Source organism: Oryctolagus cuniculus, chromosome 2, assembly GCF_051225735.1.
Source record: "Oryctolagus cuniculus isolate XC-2025 breed Fujian yellow rabbit chromosome 2, ASM5122573v1, whole genome shotgun sequence".
In the NCBI taxonomy this organism is placed as follows: domain Eukaryota; kingdom Metazoa; phylum Chordata; class Mammalia; order Lagomorpha; family Leporidae; genus Oryctolagus; species Oryctolagus cuniculus.
The window spans coordinates 45463754-45482494 of NC_142868.1; the positions used below are offsets into that span (position 1 = coordinate 45463754).

At 41.2% G+C, this 18741-nt stretch overlaps 1 protein-coding gene across 1 annotated transcript in view; it reads left to right on the forward strand.

The window, feature by feature from the left end:
* Window positions 1–18741, forward strand: part of INTS9 (integrator complex subunit 9) — a 148103-nt gene that overhangs the window by 84931 nt on the left and 44431 nt on the right. Inside the window, exons 7-8 of the mRNA XM_008249049.5 lie at window positions 12350–12470; window positions 13543–13677. Of these exons, the coding sequence (XP_008247271.1) occupies window positions 12350–12470; window positions 13543–13677 (256 nt within the window). The remainder of the gene's footprint in view (window positions 1–12349; window positions 12471–13542; window positions 13678–18741) is intronic.

The window sequence follows — 18741 nt, forward strand, 5'->3', positions numbered from 1 at the left end:
TAGGTAGTCAGTAAATGCCAGCATCCCTATCCTGTTAACTGATACATATGGCTTACACAACCACCTTTTGGTAACCAGAACACATCTACCTTCTGTGGCCTAATTTGTCTTCAGATACTGCCTTTCCTGATGAAAGCAAGGTAGTCAAGTGTGTGGGGAGCAACTCGGACTAGACTAAGTTACTGGAATTAAGACTTATTCTATGCATCTGCTCTCCCACAATATGGCGAAGAGAGGACCCGGATTCGGTTTGCCTGATTGATAGGACTTGTAAGAACCTGTGGCAACTCTAGCAAGTAGAGCAGAGTGTGTGCCGTGGGGCACCGAAGACAGGCGCGTATCAACGCCAAAAAATAAAAAGAAAGGGGGATCTGTGGGGAGCAACTCGGACTAGACTAAGTTACTGGAATTAAGACTTATTCTATGCATCTGCTCTCCCACAATATGGCGCTGGGAGAGGAGAAAACAGCTTCTACGCAGCTGCCTCCAGTTCAGCCAATAAACTGTAGGACTTGCTCCTGATTGGAGGAGAGCAGCATACTCGGCGTGTGGGCAGCCGAGTTAGGATTGGTGGAAGAGGACTATAAAGGAGGAGAGAGACGGCATGCACCAGGAACATCTAAGGGGAACATCTAAGGGGAACACCTGTGCAGCCCCCGAGAGAGCCGGCCGGCGGTGTGCCGCTCCCCTGCGGAAGTGGGGAAAGTGGCCAGGGGGAACCGCCCTTTCACGGAGGTGGAAGGGACAGTAGCCAACCCGGGAAGAACCAGCAGCAAACCCAGGGAGGGCCGAGCAGACGGAAGAACAGCGCAGGGTCCTGTGTCGTTCCTCCACGAAGACGGGGAGCGACATAATGGTGCCGTGACTCGGATATGAAGCCTAGGCAGGGTTTAGTGTCGTTCATGAAGAGGGGGAGCGACAAAGTGGACAGAAGGAAAACTGTTTTCTAATCCCACTGTTGCCTCTACTTAGCACTGTCATTCAGGCTCTTTGAGACTCAATCTCCTTTTCTGTAAAATAAGAGAACTGAATTAAATTATCTCTAAGTCCACTTATGTTATAGTTTTAGAAGATGCCCAGAGGAGAGGCTCCTTAAGCAGGTTCTCTTAGAGTGGCAGTACTTTAATGGAGTCATCACATCTTGTTCAGCTTTGTGATTCCAGATACCTCATTTCATTTCACTCAGTTGATTAGCTTCTCAGAGACTGATTCATGCTAACCAAATTCCCAAGATGTTGACTGACAAACAAATATCCCACTTAATTACTTTAAACTGAGACACCTGCCTGACTCCAGCACTCGCGTGTTTCGTCTATCTAGGACACTCTGTTCTAGTGAGCAGGTCCACTTAAGAAATCAAATTATAGATAAGAGTTTTTTCAATGACTGTAGAATTAAATAAAAGATAGTTTAGATACTCTAAAGAGTTATTCCCAGGATGCAGTGGTAGACTGAGCAATTGCCTGTGTCCTTTCTTGAGATAATTGTTCTAAAACAAAACTCAGAGTTTATCATTTAGTTAATATTATATAATCTAAGTGAATAGTGAGAAGCACCTGATTTTTGAGATCATTACCCTGTAACACATCCACTCCACCCCTCCCAAAGACATGTTAATTACTCTGCTCTGATGAGAGGGGGGAAAAAATCTTGCTTGTTCCTTATATTCTTTGTATTCTGCTTTCATGTTAATTTTGTTCATTCATTCAACACTTAGGAAAAGCCTAATCAGTATTTTACTTCCCAGCTTTTATGTTGTCCCTGCCAACTTCAAAGTTTTAACTCTTAAACAAAAACACAACATTATACCATTGGTTGTACTGATGGGATGTAGGAACACAATATACCATTGGTTGTACTGATGGGATGTAGGAAGAGGTGACAGAGCTCTGGCATGATGTCAAAGCCCTGGGAAAGAAGTTTATTAGGCACTCAAGTGTGATAAGAACAGAACAAACCAATGAAATCTTTTAGAAAGTACTTAGGAAACATTTAGATCCTGAGAACTTGACTTTGATAAATTAGAAAGCCAGAAGAAAAAAAAAAAAACAGAACTAGTTCCTTCTGGATCTCCTTATCCTACATCAGCCAGTAATTCTAATGACTAAATGGCTCTATAATGCCTGTGTATAATTATGACCTCAAGTAAGTGCAAGGAGAGTTTTAGGGAAAGCTAACTTGTACAGGATGTTCAGAGATAGGAGGAAATAATGACAGAGTGACCCCATACTAGGAAGAGCAAAGAACAGTGTCAGTAAAAGGAGTTTTTAGGTATGAATATAGATTCAGAGGACCTCATACTTGTTTGTTTAGTCACTACGAAGTGCCTGGCATTATGAAAAATTTGCAGGAAAATTAAGTCCCTGTATTCAGGGAGCTTTTTGAGTGAAGATTAGGTACTGAGTGTGAAGACATGTGTTGGATTTGGCAGGCTAAATAGGGTTTGAAGGAGGGAAAAAAAGAGACCTTTTCAAGACAAGCCAACAGCATGAGCAAAAGCATGGCAATGTGGAATGATTGAGAAGTGATGCTTGGTTAAAATCAGCCAGAGCACCCCGGAAAGGAGAAAAAAGAATGGAAAGTTAAGCTTTACCATTAACAAAAAGCAATGAAACTTTGTTCTTTTGAAAAAGCTAGCAAATCATTTGACTAATGCCTCATTTTCTTATTTGCTTTTCAAGATTTATTTATTTGAAAGGCAGAATTACAGAGAGAAAGAGTGAAACAGAGAAAGTGATATGTTCTATTGATATCTTCTATTGCTAGTTTACTCCCCTAAATAGCTGCAATGGCTGGGCCAAGCTAAAGGCAGGAGCCAGGAACTCCATTTGGGTCTCCTACATGGGTAGCATGGGACCAAGTAATTGAACCACCTGCTGCTGCTTTCCCAGGCAATATATTAGCAGGGAGCTGAATTGGAAGTAGAATAGTCAGGACTCGAACTAGGAGTCATATGGGACACCAGCATTGTAGCCAGCAGCTTAACCCACTGCACCACAATACCAGCCCCTGGTTTCTCATTTAAATCTTTTTAGCTGTTAAAAATACTCATCTATACACAATGGAATATTACCACAACAGATGAAGTTCCGTCACTTGCAGAGAGTTGGATGGAACAGGAGGACATTGTATTAGGACAAATATCCACGTTCTCATATGTGGAAGCCAAAAGTTGACTTCACAGAATCAAAGAATAGAATTGTGGTTACCAGGGCCTGGGCAGGGCATGGGGGAAAGGAGATGGAGAGAGGATGGTAAATGGGTACTGGGGTGCCACTGCAGAGGAGGAATAGCTTTCTATGCTCTGTAGTTCTGTAGTTGGGTAACTGTCATTGACAACTAGTGGGACATTTCAAAATAGTTGGGAGATAGGATTTTGAGTGCTTCCAACAGAAAGAAAGGATACCTGAAGTGACTGATATGCTGGTTGCTCTGATCTCATCATTTTGTAAATGTACTGAAATGTCATACTGTACCCTATAAATATGTACAGTTACTGTGTGTCAATTAAAAATAAAATCAACATATTTTCTAAAAAATTATTCAGATTACTTAGTTATAAACTAAAACTTGACTATTTTCAAAATAGATCAAAGGCAATTAGTGTTAGATCTGGTAGATATCATTAACATAGTCATAAAAGGTACACCTTTGGAATGTCACATCAGGCACTCTGCTTAGTGTTGAATACAAAAATGAAAAAGATGTTACTGTGTGAATAATGTAATGGGATAAAAAGATACATGTTACTGTCCCCTTGGATATTAGTAAGGTAAACAGAAGGCATATTAACAAGACTGCTGTTCTTAAAACAGTACATTACTGAACTGCTTGTGGATGATCATCTGTGGTGAATGTTTCTATATAAACAAATGCTGTCTGGTTTCTCTAAAACGAGTTTATGGTTTCTGTGACATTTACCCTGAATGTGGAGAAGAACCAAGCTGAAATATTCTTCCCTTTCCACAGTTTTTTGTTTGTTTGTTTCCCCACCTGAAACTCCATTAATTTCCCAAGAAATAGGTTCTGGACTATTAGAGATCAATGTAGTAGATGTTTTCCATCTTCATGCTTGCTACTTTCCCATTCTAGCTTACTTTGTAGGCTAATTATAAAAGTTTCATCTCCAGTAGAGAGAGGAAACACTATGACCAAATGCCTCATATTGAGAAAGAGTATTCCAAATTTTAATCTTCCTGATTTTCACAGACATTATGCTAGATGGGAAGGGGAGAGAATATGGGAAAGGACCATCAAGACAGAGTGGAGCCCACATGCTATGGGTAATTGCAGTACTGGTTGTCAAGTGATGGGTAGAGTAAAGAAAAAGGTGTAACGTTATCCTTAAATAATATGGCTTTCTGGTCAACCTCTAAGAGGAAAAAACTCAGTGGTAGGGCCCTGGCTCTATAAATGCCTGTGTATAATTATGACCTCAAGTAAGTGCAAGGAGAGTTTTAGGGAAAGCTAACTTGCACAGGATGTTCAGAGATGGAAGGAAATGATGACAGAGTGACCCCATATCTAGGGACCTACATAGGGCTGGTAGGGAGAAGGGCTTCTTCAGTTTATGCCAGGGCTCCACATCTGGCACAGAAGTGGCTAAGAGTCAGGAGGAAGATGATTAATACTTCCAGCTCAACCACATCTCTCAATTCCATTGTTTCTGTGTGTGTATGCATACATGTGTATCATTAGATTCCCATTTTTACCATACAAAGATACTTCAGAAAGTTTATGGAAAATAGAATTACATTTATTTTGGTGCAAAAATTTGTGAAATCCAATCCATGTCTATTTTTTTTTCATAATACACATTTTCTGTGAGCTTTTTGAAGACCACTTAAATCATCTTGGCCCTTCTATGAGGGAAGGCAAACATAGAGGGAAGGCCATCTCCAGGATAATGACTTTTGACATCCCTTTTGTTGCCTTGTACTGATAAATTTTTCTTAGACTGAAATTCTTTGTGACTACAGATTTTATGTTGTGCCCATTATATCTCTTATGAGACTTTAATGCTACAACTGTAGATAGTGCTAAGGAAGTATATATTGAATAATTGTTGGAAAACCTAAAACAGTTCAATATACATAAGATGGACAAGTGAAATAGAGTTTTCATGTATCTTTTTATGTAGAAAATAAAAGGATTATAGATGTTTTGTTGCTAGAAAAACATGAAGCAAATTGAACAACTTGATCCCTGTGCTACTTTGGCTTAATCCTTGTTCAGTGTTTACATGATTAATGGCTGTATAAATGCAGTTCAATGGCAATATAACATGGACACAATTATGTTTTGATTCTCACATAACTTTTTGTTTTCCCTGGAAATGACAATTACCTTGTTTTTCTTATTTGCCTACTTTTCCATGTACTTATTACTAACTTAATATCCCCAAATTATATGTATATCTTCTCAGTATGTTTGTATGAAATTTGAAATTTCTTCTCTATGACTCTTAGAGTCTCTGGCTGCAACCAAAATTAAACTGATGTAAGACAGGTTAACAGGGCCGGCGCCGTGGCTCACTAGGCTAATCCTCCGCCTAGCGGCGCCGGCACACCAGGTTCTAGTCCCGGTCGGGGCGCCGGATTCTGTCCCGGTTGCCCCTCTTCCAGGCCAGTTCTCTGCTGTGGCCAGGGAGTGCAGTGGCGGATGGCCCAGGTGCTTGGGCCCTGCACCCCATGGGAGACCAGGAAAAGCTCCTGGCTCCTGCCATCGGACCAGCGCGGTGTGCTGGCCGCAGCGCACCGGCCGCGGCGGCCATTGGAGGGTGAACCAACGGCCAAGGAAGACCTTTCTCTCTGTCTCTCTCTCTCACTGTCCACTCTGCCTGTCAAAAAAAAAAAAAAAAAAAAAAAAAAAGACAGGTTAACAGGAGGAAAGTATACATTTTGAAAAATTTTACTTACACATAGAGTTACCACAAGAGAATGGGGCCAGTGTTGTGGTGCTTCTAAGTTAAGCCACAACCTGAAATGCCCACATCCCATCCCTGCTGTTCCACTTCTGATCTAGCTCCCTGCTATTAGGCCTGTGAAAGCAATGGAAGACAGCTCAAAGCTTCAGCTTGGCCCAGGCCAGGTTGTTGGGGCCATTTGGGGAGTGAACCAGCAGATGGAAGGTCGATCAATCAGTCTCTCTCTCTCTCCCTGTGTAACTGCTTTTCAAGCAAAAAAAAAAAAAAAAAAAAAAAAAAAAAATCTTTAAAAAACAAAAGAGAATGAAGACCCCTCCTATCTCCCCCCCAAAAAAAAAACAGCTGAACACTTTTTTACTGAATTGGACAAAGGGTAGATTATAAACATCTGACTAGGCACAAGGGCTCGGTCTAGGAGTTAGTTGGGTAGAAGTAAGCAAGAAGATAACGGTTGCTTTTTTTTTTTTTTTAAGTATTTGAGAGGCAGAGGCAGGGGGGCGGGGTGGGGAGAGAGAGAGAGAGAAAGAGAAAAAGCGGTGCAGGGGCCTAGAGACTTGGGAAGTGTAAGCTATTCACCTGTCCTGTGAGTCCTGTTATTTTGACCCTTTTAGTCTCTGTTTCCTTGCCACCTGGTGACACAGGATGTTTAAGAGATTCCTTTTGGGCTGGCATCACGGCTCACTTGGCTGATCCTCTGCCTCCAGCACCCTGGGTTCTAGTCTCAGTTGGGGCGCCGGATTCTGTCCCGGTTGCTCTTCTTCCAGTTCAGCTCTCTGCTGTGGCCTGGGAAGGCAGTGGAAGATGGCCCAAGTGCTTGGGCCCTGCACCCATGTGGGAGACCAGGAGAAAGCACCTGGCTCCTGGCTTCGGATCGGTGTAGCACACTGGCTGCAGCAGCCATTTGGGGGGTGAACCAATGTAAGGAAGACCTTTGTGTGTGTGTGTGTGTGTGTGTCTCTCTCACTGTTTAACTCTGCCTGTCAAAAAAAAAAAAAAAAAAAAGATTCCTTTTGTACATTCCCTTTTCCAAATCTGAAATCACCCACTTATTCAAGAAACGTTTGTTTTTACAGAGGCAAATGGAATTTTTTTTTAATTTTTTTTTATTTATTTTTGACAGGCAGAGTGGACAGTGAGAGAGAGAGACAGAGAGAAAGGTCTTCCTTGGCCGTTGGTTCACCCTCCAATGGCCGCCGCGGCCGGTGCACTGCGGCTAGCGCATCGCGCTGATCCGATGGCAGGAGCCAGGAGCCAGGTGCTTCTCCTGATCTCCCATGGGGTGCAGGGCCCAAGCACTTGGGCCATCCTCCACTGCACTCCCTGGCCACAGCAGAGAGCTGGCCTGGAAGAGGGGCAACCGGGACAGAATCCAGCGCCCCAACCGGGACTAGAACCCGGTGTGCCAGCGCTGCAAGGCGGAGGATTAGCCTAGTGAGCCATGGCGCCGGCCCGCAAATGGAATTTTGAGATCCTATTCTGGATGCTTGCAATCCTCCCTGCTACTGGAAGGGTCGTTGTTTCTCAGCCTTCACAGAGGCTGAACTTTATATAATGTAAACTTTTCCCCATTGTTTTTTATACTTTTAATGTCAATGCACTGACTGTATAGCCAATATACTGTCCTGTCTTCCTTTTTAGCCTTCATTTACTATTCTACAAGTTAATGTTGTCAACCCATTTATTGATGCTTCTATCTTCATTTTGATTGTCTGAAACTCATTCTTCAGTAGATTTCTCAGGATAGAATCATGAGAATAATATTCCCTGAATTCCTGCCTGTTAACCATTGTATATCTGTGCTCTTTGGCCTCGAAAGTCAGTTTAACCAAACATATAACCCTTGGCATACATTTTCTTTAATTATCTTAAATGTATTATTCTGTTTTCTTCTAGCATAAAGAATTGCTGTTGAAAACTCTGATATAATCTAGTTTTTTTGTAAATCACTTACTGTTTTTGCCTAAAAGACCAAAGGTTTATTTGTAGTCTAAATATTTTCCCAGAATCTGTCTGGTGGTTATTTGTTTTGGGTCAGTATTCTCAGATATACCATGTGTTCTTTCAAGGTATAGTTCCAAATCTCTTTACATTAGCAGTTATGGTTTTTAATATTTGTCTTATTCTTGTAAGGTGTCCAGTGCATAAGCTGTCCAGCAGGACAGGGGCCAGGGAAGTCAATGTCAGAGGTTGGGAGGGCTCCTTTTAAAGATACTGGATGTGGGGATTAAAGGTTGAGGCAGGTCTGATCCTCATTGGTTGACCTTGAGGCTCCCGCGGGGACCAAGACAAGGACTTTTCCTTCCCAGAAGTGCGGGTAAGGACTCTCCATTCCCGGAAGTGTAGGCCTTCTCCCCTTGGGGATCCCAAAGCTACCAGTTCTCTTGATTGATTTCCATTAGAGACTCCTGTGATCTGTATGTGGCATCTTCCTTACATGTCTTTAATATTTGCTACTTCCCTTTGAGTTTATTTTATTTTATTTTTGCTATGTTATTTTTTTTTTTACCATTTTTCTTATGTTATTATTCTGTATCCATTCTGTGGTTCTAATTCTTTAGTTTTCATTTCCAAAATAATATATTATTTCTAATTCTTTTTTGAGTTCTATTACCTTATTTATAAGCTTTCTTATTTTTCATGTATGTGGTTCTTTCAAGTTTGTATAACTTTTAGATATACTTATTTTGAAATTCTGATTTTTTGACATGCTTTCGTTATTTATATGGTATCATATTTTTAATTCCCAAGAAGTTTTTTTTTATTCTGTTAATACTCCCTTATGTTTAGTAGCAATCTGTTCTCATTTCTTAGCTTTTTTTTTTCTTTTTATTTATTTGAAAGGCAGAGTTACAGAGGGGAAGAAGGAGAGGCAGAGAGAAAAGTATTGCAACTGTTGGTTCACCCCTCAAATGGCTGCAATGGCCAGCCCTGTGCCAGACTGAAGTCAGGAGTCAGTAGCTTCATGCAGGTGCAAAAGCCCAAGCACTTGTGCCATCTTCCACTGCTTTCCCAGGAGCATTAACAGGGAGCTGGATGGAATGTGGAGCAGCCAGGACTCGAACTGGCACCTATATGGGATGCTGGCACTGCAGGTGGCAGCTTAACCCTCTACGCCACAGCACCAGCCCCTTAGCTGCCACTGTGCTTAAGGATAGAAATGAAAAGGGATTGTTTTTTTATTTGTCCTCTAATTTCCCTGCCCGCTTCCTTCCTTCCCCCAGTCACCTCCCCCCTATTTTCCTTTATTATTTTAGAAGCTTTCCTAAGATGTAAGATAATCCTTGGTAATAAACTCATATTTAAGAGGTAGGTGACAAAAAAAAAAAAACTGATTAGAAGGTGCACATGCTATGAGTAGATCTTGTGGAATTACAGACTTTGCCATAAAGTAATCTGGTTGTTCTTTTCTTTGTGCAGTCCCCTGTATCTTTTAGTTAATTGGGGGGGCGGGGGGGACGCTGATCATATTCTTTAGGGAAGCTTCTTCCAGCCTCCTATCTTAAATAACTTAAGCCTGTGGTGGTGTTCTCTGTGGCATATTAACAGAAAATTACTTCTTTCTGTGTATATTTTTTGTTTTAAAATAAGACTGCCCAAATGTTGATGGCTTCCCCTAGTCCAGCTTCTTATTTTTGCTTTCTCCAGAAAGTAACCTGCAATACCATGCCTGAGAGGCGAAGGGGCAATTTCTCAGCTATTTGGAATAAGTGAGGAGATTCTATAAGGTTCTAAGTATTTCTTTACCCCTTTTTCATTTTTAGACCTACCTTCAACTTCACTTACATGTTCTCTTTAGTAGCCAAACTTTTTATGAGTTCTGTAGTAGAAATTAAATACTTCACTGGACCTGTTAAGTCAATTATAATTCGTCTTTCCGCTTTCTAAAGTGCTATTCCTATTGTCATTTCTCTTCTCTTTGTCCTAAGGGTGTTTTGTCTGTGTGTGTGTGAGAAAATTCCTGCTGGTGTACATTGTATTTTGGGAGAGAAAAGTTAGGGCATGCATTCAATTAATGAGAAGGACTTTGACCTCTATTGTATGGTGAATCTCAGGAAAGTCACTCTTCTAGGTTTTTTCCTGATTCTTCTAGAGCAAATGATAAAATGGTTTTTTCTAATGACATATTTCTGTTTGTCTATTTAAAGGGGTGTTTCTGATACTGGCCTTAAATAGCACAAATCATCTTTTATTGTCCTCTTTTATGCCAAGCTCCCCATCTATGTTGAGCCTAGTCCTTTTTGATAATTTTGTAGGCCCATGAGTGTCGCTCCCCCTCTTCATGGAGGAACGACACAGGACCCTGCGCTGTTCTTTTGTCTGCTCGGCCCTCCCCAGGTTTGCTGCTGGTTCTTCCCGGGTTGGCTACCGACCCTTCCACTTCCGTGGAAAGGCGGTTCCCCCTGCCACTTTCCCCACTTCCGCGGGCAGCGGCACACCGCCGGCCGGCTCTCTCGGGGGCTGCTCAGATGTTCCTCAGGTGTTCCTCTTAGATGTTCCTGGTGCATGTTGTCTCTCTCCTCCTTTATAGTCCTCTTCCACCAATCCCAACTCTGCTGCCCACATGCTGAGTACGCTGCTCTCCTCCAATCAGGAGCAGGATCAGCTCCTGCAGGTCGTCACTCAAGTTGGCGAGAGACAGCTGCGTAGAAGCTGTTTACTCCTCTCCCAGCGCCATATTGTGGGAGAGCAGATGCATAGAATAAGTCTTAATTCGAGTAACAGTCTAGTCTGAGTTGCTCCCCACACATGAGTAAAGTTTATCTTTTGTGAATAGTGAAGAGAATGTGAGATGCCATATTGAAATGTTCTAAATTAAAAATATATATAAGTAATAAGTAAACGCCAGAATATCTACTAAAGAAATAATTCAAAGAAATTAAGAGGTTACATCATAAAATATTCAAACAAAAGGAAGCAGTGAAGAAGGAATAAAGGAATAAAGGGGCAGGCATTGTGGCATTGTGGGTAAAGCCACACCTATGTCTCCAGCATCCCATGTGAATATCGATTCATGTTCCAGCTGCTCCACTTCTAATCCAGCTCCCTACTAATAGCCTGGAAAGAGCAGCAGAAGATGGCCCAAGTGCTTGGGCCCCTGCCACCCACATTGGAGACCCAAATGAAGCTCCTGGCTTATGGATTCTGGCTTTGACTTGACCCAGCCCTGGCCATTACAGCCATCTGGGGAGTGAATCAGCAGTTGGAAGTTCTGTCTCTCTCTCTCGCTTTGTAATTCTGACTTTCAAATAAAGGCAGAGTTACAGAGAGAGAGGGAGAAACACAGAGAGATCTTCCATCTGCTGGTTCACTCCCCAGATGGCCACAATGGCCAGAGCAGGGCCAATCCGAAGCCAGGAGCCAGGAGTTTCTGGGTCTCCAATGCAGGTGGCAGAGACCTGAGTATTTGGGCCATCTTCTGCTGTTTTCCCAGGAGCATTAGCAGAGAGCTGGATCAGAAGTGGAGCAATCGGGATTTGAACTGCTACTCCACAGTACCAGTCCCAAAAAATAAATCTTGAAAAAAAAAGAAGAAGAAGAAGGAGGGGGGGGGAGGGGGAGGGGGAGGAGGGGGAGGAGGGGGAGGAGGAGGAGGAATAGAGCACTACCAACAAACACAAGACATGTAGAAAACAAAAAATTAAACTGGCATGATTTACTGTGTTGGTACATCAAATGTGAACGCATTGGGTAATCTAATCAAATAGCAGGGATTGTCAAACTGATTTTTTTAAAAAAAGATCCAGCTATATGCTGGATAAACAAAATAAAGAATAGAAAGACAATAGGGAAAACTCATTAAAATAAAAAGGTAGTTTTAAAAAAATAATGAAATTGGGCCGGCGCCACGGCTCACTTGGCTAGTCCTCTGCCTGCGGTGCCAGCACCCCGGGTTCTAGTCCCAGTTGGGGCACTGGATTCTGTCCTAATTGCTCCTCTTCCAGTCCAGCTCTCTGCTGTGGCCCAGAAAGGCAGTGGAGGATGGCCCAAGTGCTTGGGCCCTGCATCCGCATGGGAGACCAGGAGAAGCACCTGGCTCCTGGCTTTGGATTGGCACAGTACACCGGCCATAGCACCCATTTGGGGAGTGAACCAACATAAGGAAGACCTTTGTCTTTGTCTCTCTCTCTCTCTTTCTCTCTCACTGTCTAACTCTGCCTGTCGAAAAAAAAAAAAATAGTGAAATTGACCTTTAGTTAGATTGACCAAGAAAAAGAAGAAAGAGAACTCAAGTTACTAGAATCAGAAATGAAAGGGGTAATACTACCAATCTTACAGAATTAAAAATGATTTAAAAAGAATCCTATGAAAAATCATATACCAATGAACTGGACAATTTAGGTGAAGTAAAAAATGACTAGGAAGGAATGCTCTATAACATGAAGAAATGTTCATCTAATAATTGACAGTGTGATGCATTTATAGGCTGTTGCCTTCTCCTCTCAAGGATGCAGTAGAAGTATCAACCTGGAGAAGATGCTATACAATGCAAGAGGTGAACTCTGCCCTTAGTAAAATCCAGCTGGTGGGATATTCTCAGAAAATTGTAAGTGTTGATATCAATTTAAAGTGATTTATTGTTCTTTGCGAGAATCATTCTGTTTTCTATTTAAAGCCGTTCAGCTGCTGAAAATCTTTTACTAGTACAGGTGAAGACAGAGCATCTGTAGTTCTCCATCCTTCCAGGTTTTTGTTGGTACTCTTTCCTAACTCACATGTTCCCCATCACTAGCTAGCATTCCATTGGCCAGAATGTAATGAAATGGGAGAGAGGAATCTCATTCTCACTTTAGAACCTTACATAAACAAGTGAAATAGAGCAACAATTTGGAAATACAACTTTTGAGCACTGACCTAAAGGATTAGGGTTCCCATTTCTTCTAACTTGTCTCCAGAGGCACGCAGTAGAGGACAACCAAAAGCCTAAAACCTAACCTAAAGTGAAAAAGGATAATGCTGGCATTGCAGCGTAGCAGGTAAAGCCACTGCCTGCGATGCCGGTATCCCTTAGGGGCGCCCATTCGAGTCCCACCTGATCCACTTCCCATCCAGCTCCCTGCTGATGTGCCTGAAAAGGTAACGGAAGATGGCCCAAGTGCTTGGGCTCCTGCCACCATGTGGGAGAGCCAGATGAAGCTTCTGGCTTTGGCCTGACCCAGCCCCTGTCATTGTGGCCATTTGGGGAATGAGCCAGTAGATAAAGACATCTGTCTCTATCTCTGTCTCTGACTCTCACTCTCTCTGTCTCTCTTTTTCTCTCTCTAACGCTGCCTTTCAAATAAATATTGAAAAAGAGAAAGGATAATCAAAGTATTTGATTCTTTGGTCTTTTTGGTAATTAATATATATATTATCTTTCCCTTTTAATGAGTGGGTCTTGAGTACCTGATGACCTGGAGATGGATCCGAACTCTCAGGTGCTGAGGGAAGGCTACAGGATTGCTTTCTGTCTTTACTGTGGTCTATTGTGTATTTTACTTTTAACTTTCTCATTTGTTTTTAAATGATTTTGGCTTCTAAGCTGAGTAGGATATTTCTGTTGTTTTTTCTTGCATATTTATCTGGTATGACTGCATTACTGAAAGTTCATCATGCATTCTTACTTTGGTTCTTTCTAGGAGCTTTTTGGTGCAGTCCAGGTGACTCCTCTAAGCTCTGGCTATGCACTTGGAAGCTCCAACTGGATTATCCAGTCCCATTATGAGAAAGTATCTTACGTCTCTGGATCCTCCTTGCTTACCACACACCCCCAGGTAATTATAAATTTTTTTAACAACTTAACTTTTTCGTTATTTAACCTAAAATCGGAATGTGCCCAGAGTACCATCAGCCATTTTAAAATCTGTGTAATTTTAATCTCTATAAATACACTTTTAAACAATTAGACTATCAAAGCCCAGCATTTAGAATTGTATGTTCCTCTGAAATAATCTTGGTGTTAGGGGCACCTCTAGTATTCTCAGATTCCCTAAACCCTCCAGGGACTGTAGTATGATGTGAGACATGTAGAGTTATTTGTTTTTTGTTTTTTGTTTTTTTTAAGATTTATTTATTTATTTGAAAGTCAGAGTTACACAGAGAGAGGAGAGGCAGAGAGACAGAAAGGTCTTCCATCCGTTGGGTCACTCCCCAATTGGCTGCAGTGGCCGGAGCTGCGCCAATCTGAAGCCAGGAGCCAGGAGCTTCTTCCAGGTCTCCCACGTGAGTGCAGGGGCCCAAGGACTTGGGCCATCTTCCACTGCTTTCCCAGGCCATAGCAGAGAGCTGGATCAGAAGTGGAGCAGCCGGGTCTCGAACTGGCACCCATATGAGATGCCGGTACTTCAGGCCAGGGCATTAACCTGCTGTGCCACAGCGCAGACCCCAAGTTATTTGTTTATACAGCAAGTCTTACCCATTCAGTACTTACCAAAGGTCAAGTGTCAGGCATTCCTTAGAGACTAAGTGGTTGCCAGCAGGCAAAGTCCCTGTTAATGGATCTTATGTTCAGTTGATATAGGAAGAGGATAGTATAGAAAAAATAGACAAATATAATACTTTGCCCCATAACAATGGTTCAGTCAATGATGGCACATATACTCCTACAATGGTAGTTCCATAAGATTAATATGTGGCTGAAAAATTCCTATCGCCTGGTGAAGTCATAGCCTGGGTAATATCATAGTACAGCACATTGCTCACTCATTTGTGATGATACTGATCTAAACAAACCTGTATAGCAAGTCATATAAATATGTAACTCATACAATTGTGCATAATACATAATACTTGATAATAAGCAACTGTTGCTATTTTATATACCAGAAACCTTCAAACAGTTAAAAAAATATACATTATGTGAAAATTATGCATAGATTTCAAGGATTCTTTGCACCAAAGTTAATTTACCCTATAATTCCATTTTCCACAGACTTTTTGAAGTGCCTTCCTATTTACTGCATTATACTTTTTATTGTTATTTTAGAGTACTCCTGCTTATAAACAGAAAGGTTATGGTAAAACAGTATGCCGTGTTATTCTGGCAGCAGCCTCATGCATCTCATGTTTACCATGTCTCTTGATTGTACCAGCAAGCCAGGTTGAGACTGAGCTGTAACATCTAGGTTTGTGTAAGTGTACACTGTGATGACCACACGATGATGAAATCACCCAAGGACATATTTCTCAGGACATATCCCCATCATGAAATGACATATTGCTCACTGAACATAAATGAGCAGGGTCATTTTAAATTGTGACACGAGTGCTGAAACAACAAATCAAGGTCCTTTCTAGATTGGATGGCCTAGGAAAACCTCTGGAAAGATCTGTCTTACCTGAGACCTAAAGACCTGAGTTGTAAGGCAAAGTATTACAAAGATATGGCAGATGAAAGGCCCCTATAGCAAGAATCCGAGGGACACGTTTGAAGAGCAGAGAAGCCCATTGTGATTGCAGCGTACTGTATATACTCAGCAGTGAGGCCCAGGAGAAAAACAGAGGCCAGATCATGTAGGACTTTGTAGGCCACGATGAGGAATTTTGGTTTTATTTTAAGTGTACAGGGGGAATTGTTGGAAAGTTTTAAGTTATTCATTGTAGCTGTATCAAGAAGGTATGCACATCAACATTGTTATGCATGTCATATGTATTCCTTTTTAGGTATTTGTAAAGACTGTGTTTTCATAAATCTTGGTTCTTTCCAAGTTGTAAAGGGGTTAAGAAGTTAACTGATGGAAGAGTATGTAAATATATAGGTAACTTGTAGATATCCATATCCCATTTCATTTATTCATTTATGTATATATTTTTTAACATAAACTCAAGATTTCACTGTCTTCATGATAAAACTGAAGGTGTACCTTAGAACTAGATCATTTGACCATTTCTCTTATCTTTTCCCAGTTTAAAATGTTTGTATCTTCTGAGTCAGTTTTCTCTTAGATCTGCAGTAGGGCTCAACGTACTTGATCTTCTTTGTAGTGTTAACATTTTTCCAGATTTTCTCAATGTACCCTTATTCCTGTCATAGCATCGCTTTCCCTGGCCATAAAAGAATTCTCGACTTACTTGTAATTGCCATTTGGGGGGTTCATACTTGCCACACTTAGAAGGTCTGGCAGGTTTTAGGCATGTTCATCATGTTTTCAGGAGAGCTATCATTTTAGAAAGGAAGAAGCTATTTATTAATTAACAAAAGTTGTTTGTATTTATGGTTTACAACATGATGTTTTGATATTTGTATACATTGTGGAATGGCTTAATGGAGCTAATTCACACACCCAATTTAATGTAGGGAAAGGAACACTTTGTTCTAGGACAATAGGATACTTCTGAGCTGCTGTTTTGCATTGTTTTTTCATACCTTCTTCTTAACCAAGTTTCATCTCAAGGTCTGTCAGGGACAAGTTGCTATTTTTTCCTGTAGCTAGCAAAATTCTGGGCCCTTCCCGCTTACTGAAATCAAAAGCCCATCAATGTCATCATAATCTGCTTCATTGAATCAAAATTTTTTATTGGCAGCTTATATAATTCCTGATGCATTCTTCCATAAAAGATAGAAAGATGACTTGGCTGCCAACTCTTCCAATTTATCCTGCTTAGATCAAAGCCTTTACAGTACTATTGATGTAATTTCCAGTAAATTATTCTTACAAGGTCCATAAATTTAAAGGGAAAATAAGGTCTTGAAAGTAATGAGCAACATGCTTAAGTAATTAATTTTAATTTCTAGCTGGCAACCTGTGTTATGTGTCTAAAAGAAAAAAAATTATATTTCGCTTAACCCACACAGTTGGATTCTATATTGAATTAGCAAGATTAAGAAAAGTTTTGGTTTGAAAAAAATGTGATAGTCAACTCCAGAGGTCAGCAAACTATGGCCTGAGGACCAATCTTGAGCTGCCACCTATGTTTGGAAATAACATTGTGTTGAAATACAGCCATACCCACCCATTTGTTCATGGCTTGTTTATGGTCCTGTTGGCTCTATAATGGCAGAGGTTCACTTCAAAGTTAAATTTTGAAGGAAAAGGTTTACTTAACCCCTGGTCTCCTTGAGTGGAACCTTTACTACCTAGGTAGAACACCACAGGCTGTTATAGTGCTCTAATAAACTTGGGGAAAGGACAGAAGAAGGCTGTGGATTAAGCCTGAGGCAGTAAGAATGGAGAAACAAGTTAAAGAAAATACTGACAGGTATTTAATTCAAGAAACATTTATTGAATACCACAAAACAAAAATAAAGATTTTATGCCTGAATGACATTGAGAATGGTGATAATGACACTAATCCAGTTGACAGGGGTTGGCAGAGGGATCGTTAGTTTCAGAAGGGAGTGGTGGGTATGATGGGATATGAATTTAAAAGAACATTAGACAGATGAAAATACAGGCTTAGAACTTGGATATGAAGACAGGTCTGGAGACAGATTGGAGAGGCATCACATTTTTAAAAGTACGTGTATATAAATAAAAGGCTGAGACTGAAGATTGAACTGAAGAAACTTTTACCTACAGACAGTGGAAGGACAAGTAATTTTGTATTAAAGTGGTTGAAGAGTTAGAGGAGAATTGAGGCAGAAAAATATAGCTGCATTCCAGACAGAAAAGAAAAATAGCCTTACTGAGCACAAAGTCTCAGTACTAATTTTTTTTTATTATTTTTTATCTATTTGAGAGGCAGACAAACATGGAGAGCTCCCATCCAGTGGTTCCCTCCCCAGATGCTAAGAACAGCAAGGACTGGGCCAGGCTGATGCAAGAGCTGGGAACCCTATCCAGGTCTCCGTAACTAGCGGGAATCCAATTGCTTGAGCCATTACTCCTGCCTCTTAGGGCCTGGTAGAGCCAGGCATCTTGAGCCTCAGGAATCCTAATATGGGTTGAGGTTATCTGTTTTGTTTATTTATGTGCTTATTTGAAAGTCAGAGTTACAGAGAGAGGGAGGGACACAAATAGAAATCTTCCATCTACTGATTCACTCCTACAAGTAGCTATAACAGTTAGGGCGGAGCCAGTCTGAAACCAGGAATTATATTGTATAAATGTAAACAAAATACTGACCAACTGACTCCAGGAAGGCATTTTAAAAAGGATTGTGATTACAAAAGATTTATCCCAAGAATACAAGGATGTTTATATGTGAGAAAAACTAACACTGCATTCATTACATTAACAGTCTAAAGCAGAAAAATCATAGATTCAGAAAAAGCATTTGCTAAGGTGCAACATATAAAAAAATAAGAAGGCATATAAGGCATATATATAAGGCATATAACCATACTTTTTGAAATCTCTTTTTTTTTTTTTTTTCGACAGGCAGAGTGGACAGTGAGATAGAGAGACAGAGAGAAAGGTCTTCCTTTTGCCGTTGGTTCACCCTCCAATGGCCGCTGCAGCCGGCGCACTGCAGGCAGCACACTGCGCTGATCCAAAGCCAGGAGCCAAGTGTTTCTCCTGGTCTCCCATGGGGTGCAGGGCCCAAGCACTTGGGCCATCCTCCACTGCACTCCCTGGCCACAGCGGAGAGCTGGCCTGGAAGAAGGGCAACCGGGACAGACTCCAATGCCCCGACCGGGACTAGAACCCAGTGTGCCGGCGCCGCAAGGTGGAGGATTAGCCTAGTGAGCCGTGGCGCCGGAAGACTTTTTGAAATCTAATTCAGGACAAAGGTGTCCACTACCATCAGTCTGTTTAAGGTGTTACTAGAGAGCTCAGTTATGGGAGGAAAAAAAAGAAACACAAGATACAAGGGTTGAAATTGTTACTTCTTTGTAGATAACATCATCATCAATAGATCAATGATAGAACTAATATTAATTCAGTGTAATTGCTAAA